Consider the following 12500-nt stretch of genomic DNA (forward strand, 5'->3'; position numbering starts at 1 on the left):
CTGTTGAAGCCAAAGAGGGAATGTTTAAAAGGATTGCTGAGCCAACTCTGCATTACGAAAGTGAAGTGCGGAAGATGAAGGCAAATTGAAGAAGGAAGCTTAAAGTTGTTCAGACGATAAAATGTAATATTTGCACAGTTCATGTGACGAAAGAGGAATTATTGAAAAAATGAGAAAAATGTAGAGACCTGGAAGTTGCATAGTAAAAATGTGAAAGGATGAATAGGAAAGTTTAGTGATGCTTCAGTTATTTTGATGATAACGGTGCCTATTGCGGAAGTGTTAGGAGGAAGAAGTGGACGACCTGGACAGAGCTGGATGAATGAAGTGGAAGAGATATTGGAAAGGCAAAAGTTTGTGCAAGATAGATTAAGGTGAATGGATGTATAGGTGGTTGAATACACACATACAAACACACATATACTGTATATATATATATATATATATATATATATATATATATATATATATATATATATATATATATATATATATATATATATCACACATTACCACAGGTGGAAAATAAGAGACAGGGTGTAGGTCTGACCGGTTTCGACTTTATTTCCAAGCCATTGACGAATGGCTTGGAAATAAAGTCGAAACCGGTCATTACCTACACCCTGTCTCTTATTTTTCACCTGTGGTAATGTATGATAAATGAATCACGTACAAATGATAAATAATCACATATATATATATATATATATACAAATATATGATAATAATCATATATATATATATATGTGTGTGTATGTGTATATATATTATATATATCCATATACATATACATATATATATATATATATATATATATATATATATATATATATATATATATATGTATGTATTATACACACACATATATATATATATATTCATATATATATATGTGTATATATATATATATGTATATATATATATATATATATATATGTATATATATATATATATATATATATATATATATATATATATATATATATATATATATATATATATATATATATATATATATATATATATATATATATATATATATATATATATATATATATACTCTGGTTTCATTTAAATCATAAAATAATTATTCTGAAGTTTGTGTTGGTAGATAGTAGATACGGCCATAGTTACTACGTTGTAATTCTACGTTTCATTGTCAGGTAAAGCTGGGCATGACAGATCCAGAGTTTTGGCTGAGAGCATACGAGCACGCCAAGGAAAAATCAAATATAACAACTGTAGTTTTGTTGCCGCATTAAGTCTGCGTGAAGGTCCACGTAACATTAACCATGGAAAAAATCAGGTAATGCAAAATAATTTATTTTATTTTTCCGATCTTTCACATGTTTTTAGGAATATGTTTAGCCGTGACTAAAACCCGTTTTCAAATCCAGTACCTCAAATGAACACGTCTGAAAATAGAAAGTCATAGTTTGGCAGATATCTCTTTGGAAATGGCCAGTATGATGTTAACCACGGGCGAGGAATATCCTCAGCAATAGCTTTCATCTGCTGCAGAAATATAGAAAAGTGTCTCGTCGTTTTCAGCCTTACCGGTTTTAGATATTTATTTGTAAAGGTCATTCTGAATTTATTATTTTTTGAGGCATACTGGAGACAGTATTCAGTTTTTATTTATGCTTCTAATGTTCCCTTCTCCCGTAATTTAAACGAAGGTCCACGTCTCTAAAAAGGTTTCCCTTCACGGGTCTACAGAAAATTATCCTTGCTAAGTTCTTTACGCTTGTTCAGCTTTAAGGATTGACAGTTCGAAATTTTCGCCCATTTTTTTTTCGTTTTTGTTTTTAGGCTTTCAGGTCCCAGTTCTTTTGTGAACTGAACGATATGACATTCGTTCAGCTGTAAACATAAATGACTTCCATAATATTTCACTGAGCTCTTATTCGATATGTTAATTTATTTCCGATTGTCTAGGGCATAAATTTCACTTTGCAACTTCAATATTGCTTCCTAGAAACTCGTTAAATGAAGTATGTGATCATATTTACAAGTGTTTATCTATTAATGATATGTAGCTGATCAGTGTTATGTCAGTGGCCCCATTCGCCGCTTGACTCTAAAACAATATTAGAGTGCTCGTGTTAATTTCATTTCACGATTGTACTCTTGTGTTGCCTGATTTCACTTGTGATTTGAAATCTGATAGATGCTAGACGCTGGACCTAAATCATCCAGACCTCACCTCGTGCAAAAACTGAAAATATCCAACTAATTAAGTTCCTTTGGGTCACCATCTCAGTACGCTGTTTACGAAATTCATTAGTGGATTTATAAAATGAATATTCAGTGTTGAGAAGTGCTAATTTGAACAATGGATCTCGGTTAAACTAACAATGATGATTATGGTAAGGAATGGTTGATTATTTTTTTTGGAGGATTTGACATTATTTTCATTTTGTCTCACACGTATGCGAGTGTTTTTTGTGAGTACTGGAACTTGATTATTCTTTTCAATGGGCAAAAAATTATATTTGAAAAAAACTTTTACGTTACTTTTTTTTTCTCAAAACAATAAAATTCATTCTTTGCCAGAGTGAAGGCTTCAGACAGAAATGGCAACCTGATATCAATCCATTTTATCATATTCGAAATCCTGAGGGTGATTAGTGCGGGAGATATCTCTCGCATCAATTAAGTCTTCCTAGCTATCCCATTTAACTGCATTTTCGAATACTCGGAATTCTTCGTGCATCCTGTTGCTACAGGCAATCATTAATGTTTACTTTTTTTAAGTAAAAAAAAATCACGTCTTTCTAAAGGATGCGTTTTATCATCGTAAATATTTCCGGCTTCTATCTAAGAATCATCAAAATGTTAATTTTTTTTCGACTGTGGCATGGAATTAATTGAAGTCAACTTTATAATTTTAGAGAGAGAGAAAAAGCAATTTGAAAATTAGTATTTTTTGAAGTTTTGCCATCACCATTCTCAGAGGTTTTATGACTTTTTTTTTTAGTTCCGAATATCATTGCTTTTCCCTAAGGTGTCCTTATTTTCTGGGTATAGTAATACTGTATATACATCACAGCGTAATTCTGTGTAAACAAACTGTATATTGTATGTACGACGAATATCAACGACACATGATCTATATCTTTTCAGCTAACACATAGCTGTGTATACCTTGGAAGAGGTGCTCATGCCAAAGATTAGGTTTTTCCTTTTCTGGTTTCACCTTATTACAGACACATACATAATGAATATTTGTCACTAGTTGTTAAGTTATTTTTACGGATATAATTTCTGCAAAAATACTTGCCATGGCAAATATCAAATCTCCTGGTCTGTGAAAGCAGTATTTTTGTTCGTCTCTTAATCCAAATATCGACGATTCTATATATGACTGTCTTTTGGAAAGGATTAGTATGGCTCAGTCACAGGATTCAAAAGCTTCATTCGTTATTTGTGGAGACTGTAATGCAAAGCACAGTGAGTGGCCAAATTCAAATTCTGTGTATCCGCCGATCTTGTCCAGCTAATTGAGGAACCCACGCACATTTCTGGTAAGAGATTAGACTCCTTATTCATAGATGTTCCGGCTATTGTGAAGTCCAGGGTCTGTGAATGCGTAGGCACTTCTGATCATTGCGCCATTGATATGGACATATCTGTCGATCAGTATATTCCTAATTCTACCATTAAACGGTCTGTCTGAAATCCAGACCCAATTGGGATCGCATTATTGAAGCTTATCAGTCACTTAATATTTCAGTTTATATTTCAGTTGCTATATTAAATCCTGGTCCTAAGAAGAAGTTAAATGAAATGCTGATGGCTATTTTAATAAGATATGTCTCTAGAAAGGCCATCAAATTTAGGACAAATGACCAGCCATGGTTTAATGATACATGTAGACGAGCCTACCATGACAAACAGACTAGATTCAACACATGGAGACAAAATGGTTCAAATGGAAATTACACCATTTTCGTTGAGTCTCGCCATGCTGCGAATTGAACTTACCTTACAGCCGAGAGAAATTACAATAGGTCCTTGAAAAGGAAACATGAAGGAACTACTCAGTCTCATCTTTGGTGGACCAAATTGGCATCATTTATCTTTGGGTCAGGCTCGTCTTCCATTCCACCACAACTAACAGATGATGGTAGATTGGTTACTGGCCCTATGATAAAGGCTGAACTGCTCCATCGAGCTTTTGAAGCTAAGCAGTCAGCTGAGGATGTCCCTCTCCCTAATAATTGTCATCCTGAATCTATTCTTACAAAATTCTGGATAATCTTGATAACTGGTTTGGAAAAGATCCAGATGGTTTATTCCTTTTGTTTAAAAAAAAAGTATCTAGTGTGCTGTCTCCCAAGATTAATAGATTCTATAGATTTTTATGTCTATATAGAATCTTTGTGGATAAACGCAAGTTTGGTAATACAGTGCCTGCTCCAGAAAGAGTGGCATAGGCAATTTCTGCTCAGACTTAAGGTGCCCTCCAAAGTTGCTAAAAACTTACTTTAAAGCCACTATATAAGTATGGCAATCTAAAGGATTTTTAGATGATAGTCTCCCTGTACCTCCAAATCTTTTGACTTAAAAACATTTTGAACCTTGATAAAGCCACTATATAAGTATGTGGAATCTGGTGGATTTTTAGATGATAGGTCAATATGGCGGGATCTTCAGTGAACCAAGCTTTTAATTTCATTTTCATTTATCAGTGGTTCGGTTGTTGGCCTGGACAAGTGACCAGTGATGCAACATATAGTAGTCTCCACAGAAATGAATCTGCCCTCAGTCTTCGGAACATGGACCGGATCGGGACTTGAAGTCGGTGGGATTCCATCCTAAACACTATTGATTTGCAGATCTCGTACAGATTTCCACCCCATCCTCCCCTTCAGGTGGATGGAGCTGATGGTCGGCTTTAACTATTCAGTGGTCTGGTTAAACTATTTTAATAATAATAATAAGGCCTCATATATTATAACGATGATAACATCAATGCAACCTGTTTTAGGTGATTTGTACTTTCTTCACTGGAATACTGTTCTCCGGTGTGGATGTCTGCTTCTGCCAGAGATTTCTCTTTTAGATAGAGTGGTTCGTGGTGGCAAGTTTCTGTTTCCTAATAATAGCAGTTATGACTTGGACCGTCGACGGATGGTCTCTTGTTTGTGACTTTTTCATAAGATTTATTTCAACAGAGATCTTTCACATTCACAGTTGATCCCTGATCCCCTTTTCCTGCCGAGAACAGCCAGATTCGCTGAACAGCAGCACCAGTATGCAGTAAATGTGCCTCGCTGTCGAACTTCTCAGTTCCAGAGGACCTTTATTCCTCACACCGTTGGGCTGTGGAACAGCCTCCCAGAGGATGTCGTGCAGTTGGAACTTCAGAAGTTCAAGCGAAAGTGCATTGCATTACTACCCTAATACTGTTCTTCTTGCATTTCAATACATTTTTATCTATTTACCTATTTATTAACTTTATTTTTTTCTTTTTTAATAAGTGGGATCTTTTCTTTCTGTATTTCCCTTTACTTTCTCTCACTTCTTCCTAATGAGCACCATATTCTTTGAAAGCTTGAATTTCAAGTCAATGGCCCCTGTGGGCTTGTTCCACATGAATAGGTTTCATCTACTGGATAATAATAATAATAATAATAATAATAATAATAATAATAATAATAATAATAATAATAATAATAATAATAATACTGGGTGTGTATGCAAATCAATGAACAAAAGAGCAGCTGGGAATGTACACAAAAGCGTTAATTTCTTGTGTATATTTTGAACTTATTGCTTGGGATATACAAGTCAGACATATAGCCAATCATCATATTTTATTTTGTTGGTATTAAATTCAGGGGACTTACCAACCTTAAGGAACCATGACCAATTCCACAATGTCAAACAAAAGTTGTAAAAGTCACTGCGTTGTCAGATAGCGTTCACCAACAGAGCCTAAATCTCGATACCAAGCGCTTACAAATATTACGCCCTCCGAATATTGTCTTACATTGTTCTAAGCATTTCAAAGACGAGCAAATATAAGGATAAATATTTCTCATGGGTAGTTAAAGGTGCGCTAATGGAACTAACTCTGGATAACAGATTAGATAACTACAGGCTACGTATTAAAAATTGCTTAATCTCCTTTTATATATACTATCTATTGTATGTTGCGCTTGTGCATAATGCCTTCGATGGTTCAGACTTACGGATAGTTTGGCATTACGGACATAGATATCGCTTGGTATCCGAAGCTGTAAGTGAGGCAGCTAATAAATTGTCCTTATTCTGAGGTAGAAAAAAAATTAAATGTATTCCTGATGCTATCGTGAAGACTGTCAACTCGATTATTTCTACAAGGCGAAGAGAGAGAGAGAGAGAGAGAGAGAGAGAGAGAGAGAGAGAGAGAGAGAGAGAGAGAGAGCGTGCAAAGAAAAAGAAGAGGTGTAACACTTTGGCGAAAGATCCTTAAAATAGCAATAAAACCAAGGAAAGGGCCACCCAACCTTGCTGAAAGAGCAAAAGGGTGAAAATGCTAAAATCAAGACGAAAGGAGGAAGAGGAGGGAGTGAAAAAAAGAAGTAGAAAGAGAGGGTGACAAGCTTAAAGAATGAAGGAGAAAAAGTTTATTCCAGATACGACGAATGGAGGGAGAAATAAAGACAAGAGAAAGTGGGTGATAGGAAAGTGTATTGAGTGAAAATGGAAACAAGGTTAGAGAGGTCACTGACATGCTGAACGAGGGGAAAATATTATAAAGAGAGGCAAAAAGAAAGTTGTTGGCATGAGGAATGAAAGGGAAAAGTTGAATGTTTAAAACGTATTGATGAATGAAAAGGATACTGAAAAGCTTAGAGTTGTAAACGGGAAGAGTAAATTGGGATAAAAATGAGAAGCTCTGATTAAAAATAGAGGAAAAGAAATGAGGCATAAGAGTGAAAATTACGAAATTGTAGAATGATGGGAAAAAATAGGCAAGAAGAAGAAGTAAAAAAAAGTGCTGAAGGACGAAGGCAAAATGACAAAAGAGAGAGAGAGAGAGAGAGAGAGAGAGAGAGAGAGAGAGAGAGAGAGAGAGAGAGTTGTTCAAAGCTAGAAATGAAGGGAAAATAAAATATTTATAAACTAATGTATTGCGTGGAGAGAAGAGAGAGTCATCGACTTGTTGAGTTCTTGAAATAAACTCATATAGAATGATACAGGGAGATAAATAAACATATGGACAGATAGATGGAGTTCACAGAATGAATGAGAAAAAGAAAAAGAGAGGTATTGGAAGGGGAGCTGGGAACACGCCGAGTTAAAAGAGAAGATCGATTGAAAAAGCTGTGGCCAGAGAGTGGCCCAGAAGATATACAATGTCGAATAGAAAGAAAATGAAAAACAAGATGTACGGGAATTGATGAAGGCAAAATGAAAAAGAGAGAGGGCAGAGAGGAAGTCATTGACATGTTGAATGAAAGGAATGGAGTAAGGAGAATTTTAAGGCGTGTTAAATGAAGACAGACTAATATTAGACAGGGGGAGATAGAATGAAGAGTGATTAAATGGTTTTGTTTCTAGAATAATGAAAACGAATGTATAGCCAATATGTACACTGCAAATAATAAGCAAAGTGGTGCAATAGTAATTGTATACGTGCGAAAAGATCGTGTTAACAGAAAACAAGAAGAAGAACGATTACAAAAATCTCTTCTGTCGGTGTAATCGAAGGGTCAAAATAAACAAACCAGGTGGAAAACCGATAACAGCTGGCTCGGTCTTCCCTCCAGTCCTTCTTCTTCTTCTTCTTCTTCTTGGAGAGAGAGAGAGAGAGAGAGAGAGAGAGAGAGAGAGAGAGAGAGAGAGAGAGAGAGAGAGAGAGAGAGAAGTACCAAGACAATCCAGCCCCGAGGAAATCACTTTGGAAATTACCCGTGATTCTGGTATTAGATTCGATTAATTGTCAGAGGGGGAATTATACCTTTCCTTAGTGATGCTCTGCCCTGATTATTCATGTTTACACTGTCAAGTTTATACTGACGGTAAGGCAATATTTCAGCCTGTAAACTGGTTTTTATCTACATCCTCTGATGCGACACTTGGTTAGAAGCACAACGGACGACCATATAAAAATACTAACAAATTTTTATGTTTTAGAAATATATAATATTTTTATTTTCACCAAAGAATTACTTATGATTTTCATATAAATCCCAATTATGGGCATAGAAGGCTGCATCTTACTCCTCTTACTAAATAATTTTCATTAACAAATTTCAGCGCATGTTCACATTAGAAACGGCTTACAGTTCTTCGTACGATGAGTTTTTGAATTTAATTTTCCTGTAAAATGAGATGCGGCCCAAGTAATTAATCTATATAGATGCCACTTTAATATCAAAATTATATGTCCCAGTATAAGCTTTAATGAACGGAAATATACTAACCATTCCATAAAGAAGATACGGAAGACATCGTTTCTTTACCTATCTTTCTCTTTCTTAAGAGTTTTGATTGGTATCTCTGCAAATGATAAAGAACTTAGTAGCAAATAACATCATCCTACAAGGCTAACGCCTGGTCTCGGCATTTATTTTCCTCCTTCCGTTTGATTACAATTCCTAGTCCCTCAGCCTGTCAACTGGCTTTATTCTATCGCGTCCATACCATAAAGTGCAACACTTTCTTTATAAGTTTCTTTGGATAAGGAATATGTAAATTATGATTCTTTTTCATGTTCAGAATATGGTTTCTCACTGTTTTTTATAAAGCTGATCTTTCTCTATAAAAACAAGTAAAAAATGTGCCTAAGTTTCTTCAGCTCAGTCGAGTTTTCTGTACAGCGTATAATACTGTATGAAATTCTCAGCCACGGCCCATGAAACTCTCAGCCGCGGCCAATGAAACTTTCAGCCACGACCCGGTGGTGGCCTGTGTTGTTGGCACCTATAACGGCGCCAGACGCGCGATCATGGCCAACTTTAATCTTAGATAAAATAAAAACTACTGAGGCTAGGGGACTGCAATTTGGTATGTTTGATGATTGGAGGGTAGTTGATCAACATACCAATTTGCAGCCCTCTAACCTCAGTAGTTTTTAAGATCTGAGGGCGGACAGAAAAGTGTACGGACGGTCAGACAAATAGCCATTTCAATAGTTTTCTTGTACAGAAAAAAAAACTGATTATTTTTCGTGTTGGTATTTCTGTACTGTTTGAGTAGAGTATTATGTTGAGACTAAATAAATATCTGTCGGTGCCTTCGATGTCCGTATCCAAATAAAGAAAATTTAGTACTATTTGATATTTGTTGAGTCCTTTTAGCATTGCTCAGTTAATTCAGTCCATCTCCTAATCTAGCAGCTCCCTACATATTTAATCGCTACCTTTAAAAGCCTGTCCTTTAATCTTTCAAATTCTTGTCTTTTGTTTCCAACTGATAATGAATAAAAGTAAATCAGAAAGTTACCAGCATGCATTATGTACTTACATTACATTACCCAGAAATAGACTTGGTTAGTATTTGATAGCACATGACAAAGAATTCCCAAACAAACTTTGGAACTTAATCGACCTTTTGAAAAATACATCCAGGAATTCAAGACATTTTAACATCCCAAGAGGCATTTACTCCAACGGCGCTTTTGGAAGTTGTAATGGTCACATTTGGTCGCTGATTTATAGCATATCCATCGGTGACTGTAGGCCTATGTTAACGAAAGATTTATGGCCCTTTTTTATGCGCTTAATCTAAATTGCGTGAAGTTCTGGGCTCATTCAAAACTAACATGGTCTGGGAGCTTATTTGTTTGTCATTTTTAAGGCTTTAATAATAACGACAATTGTTATGAGCACATTGCAATTACCTTTACCTCGTACTTTCATATTGATAGAAAACCCTGAACTTCTTAGAGAAAATTACCTCACAAAATGAATCAAAATATTTTTTGTATAACCCATTTAATAGAATATTCCCGCTTCAAGGTAACCTCCGATAAACTAAATTACGGCGGTCTTTTATATTATCTAATTTCCTCCTAAGACGACGGGAGATGAGCAACTAATACTCTTTGTTATCTAGCTACGCTCAGTATAAGAATGAAAGTTAAGAATTTAGTGATAGGAGATTCCACAAAAGAGAGCTGGTTCTTAACCAAAAAGAATAGATCAGGCCAGCCCAGTTAATCAGCTCAGTGGTCTATACTTACTTCTTATGCTCAAGATAAGAGGTATGGAAGAGGAAGCTTAACAAAAAAGACAGTCATATTTAAATCTGCAAATATACAGATCTTACTTTACAGGTTATTGTTACAGCACATTCCCTTCAACATGAATACTTACTCTACATGCATGAGTCGATATCTTTTTTAATAGTCACGCACATAAAACACTAATCATATACAGTATAAAATGATTATTCTAATCTCTGAAGTAAACTCTTGGTAGACAAACGCCAGACGCACCAAAGCAGTGATGGGCATTATTCATATATATATATATATATATATATATATATATATATATATATATATATATATATATATATATATATATATATATATATATATATATATATCTTGAATGCACTTGTTACTCTCATCAGATACATATGAATGTGAAATAACCACAGTGATTTCTTAAGTCCTAGTATTCTTCACAGTTACTGAATGAAACATTTCCTCCCATAGTAGGACTACAACACACGATAGGTTTAATGCAAGGCTAACCTAAATTACTCTACCTTATTATTATTATTATTATTATTCAGAAGATGAACCCTATTCATATGGAACAAGCTCACAGGCGCCATTAACTTGAAATTCAAGCTTCTAAAGACTTGAAAAAGAATATGGAGAAATACAGAAGTTAACTGTTTATATATATACATATGTATATATATATTATACAGACACACATATATGTATATATATATATGTATATATATACATATGTATATATATATATATTATATATATATGTATATATATACACAAGCTTGAATCTATTCATAACAACGATTAATTCCCAGGTAATCGGAAGCCCAATTAACAGGACTTCCTTATATAAAAACAAAAATATGACACCGTTATAGCAGTGCTCCGTCCCCTAACCCCCTTCCCACCACATCCCCCCTCCTAAGCGCATTATTGCAGATTAGATCAACTGTCACATGTCATTATGAAAAAAAAATTGAATAATGATCATGATAAAGTATACTAATTAGTTTTTTACCTGATACTTTTGAAGTTGTTTGGAAGTTCTCTAATGAACTACTGTACATAGAAATTTTAGAGTATATTCTCCAGCATAATGTTTCCGTAATCAGACCGGTCCGCTCTGCAGCAGGTATCTGTTTTAATTGCCGATGTAAAATGAGTCATCCAGAGCACTTGGGAATAATTAATACTTCAGTCGATGTAGAAGACTATTACTGTTTTCCTGTTAGGAATCGTTACATCACGCTTCAGTGGGTTTCGAAACTTAGCGTAATCTTGCGCTTTCGTTTCTCTCTGAAGAATTAGAGGAATTTATTTCTGGTGATAGAAATTCATTTCTCGCTGTAATGTGGTTCGGATTCCACAATAAGCTGTAGTTCCCGTTGATAAGTAACCAGTTGGTTCGTAGCCACGTAAAATAAGTCTAATCCTTCGGGCCAGCCCTAGGAGGGCTGTTAATCAGCTCAGTGGTCTGGTTAAACTAAGGTATACTTAACTCAACTTTCTCCTTTTTTCTCGTGTCTCTCTTTGTCTATCTTGCCACCAGAGCTTGCGGCTCCAAAAAGCGTCAACCTCCACCTCAGATATACATGGCCATCGTTTGCAGGGGGCGGGGTTGCTGACCCCGCACCATATTCACGTCATGGATGCACCTTAGATGGACAAACTCATATCATATGGTATATGTTGTGCTTCCATACAAACAAGCATACCCACAACCTCCCCCACCCCTACAAACACATATATCGAACCACCAAATGTTGACAATTTTAGAGTCATTATTTATAAATCGAGCAGTTCCCCAGTTAAACGCCTAGTATTCTTCGGCACCTTTGTATCTTGCGTTCTGCTGGTCTGGTGGAGCTCCCATACTGGCACTGTTCCCTTCTCATTTCCTGATGGTTTGTTTCCTTTCTAAGCCCTTTTAACCTATGAAGTTTTGTAATTTTACAGCTATTATTATAATCAATTAGTATATTATAATCAATTAATACTATTATTAATTCCGTGTTGGTTCCTTCTTAGCTTGAGAATAAGACGCTAGTCTTGAAACGTTGGGGTAAATGTTTTTAATAAACCATCTGAAAAGACTTCTGGGATAAGTCTTCTCTCCTGATTTGATATTTATATATATATATATATATATATATATATATATATATATATATATATATATATATATATACATATATACTGACTACATATGTAAATCAGGATCATATATAGGTCTTTCAAATATATAAAAATTTCTGACTCACATCAGGATCAACCCAGGTCTTTCAAATGATAGACCAGGCCGATGCCAACCAGG

General features: G+C 35.0%; 1 protein-coding gene across 2 annotated transcripts in view; it reads left to right on the forward strand.

Moving 5' to 3' along the window:
• LOC136838340 (uncharacterized) overlaps positions 1–12500 on the forward strand; it is a 77972-nt gene that overhangs the window by 13354 nt on the left and 52118 nt on the right. For both annotated transcript variants that reach the window (XR_010852945.1, XM_067103254.1), the window contains exon 2: positions 1164–1306. Coding sequence is in view for 1 of the 2 variants with exons in the window: in XM_067103254.1 (XP_066959355.1) it covers positions 1164–1306 (143 nt within the window). In the remaining variant the exon portion in view is untranslated. The remainder of the gene's footprint in view (positions 1–1163; positions 1307–12500) is intronic.

The sequence above is a fragment of the Macrobrachium rosenbergii genome, chromosome 4, assembly GCF_040412425.1.
Source record: "Macrobrachium rosenbergii isolate ZJJX-2024 chromosome 4, ASM4041242v1, whole genome shotgun sequence".
Classification (NCBI taxonomy): Eukaryota; Metazoa; Arthropoda; class Malacostraca; order Decapoda; family Palaemonidae; genus Macrobrachium; species Macrobrachium rosenbergii.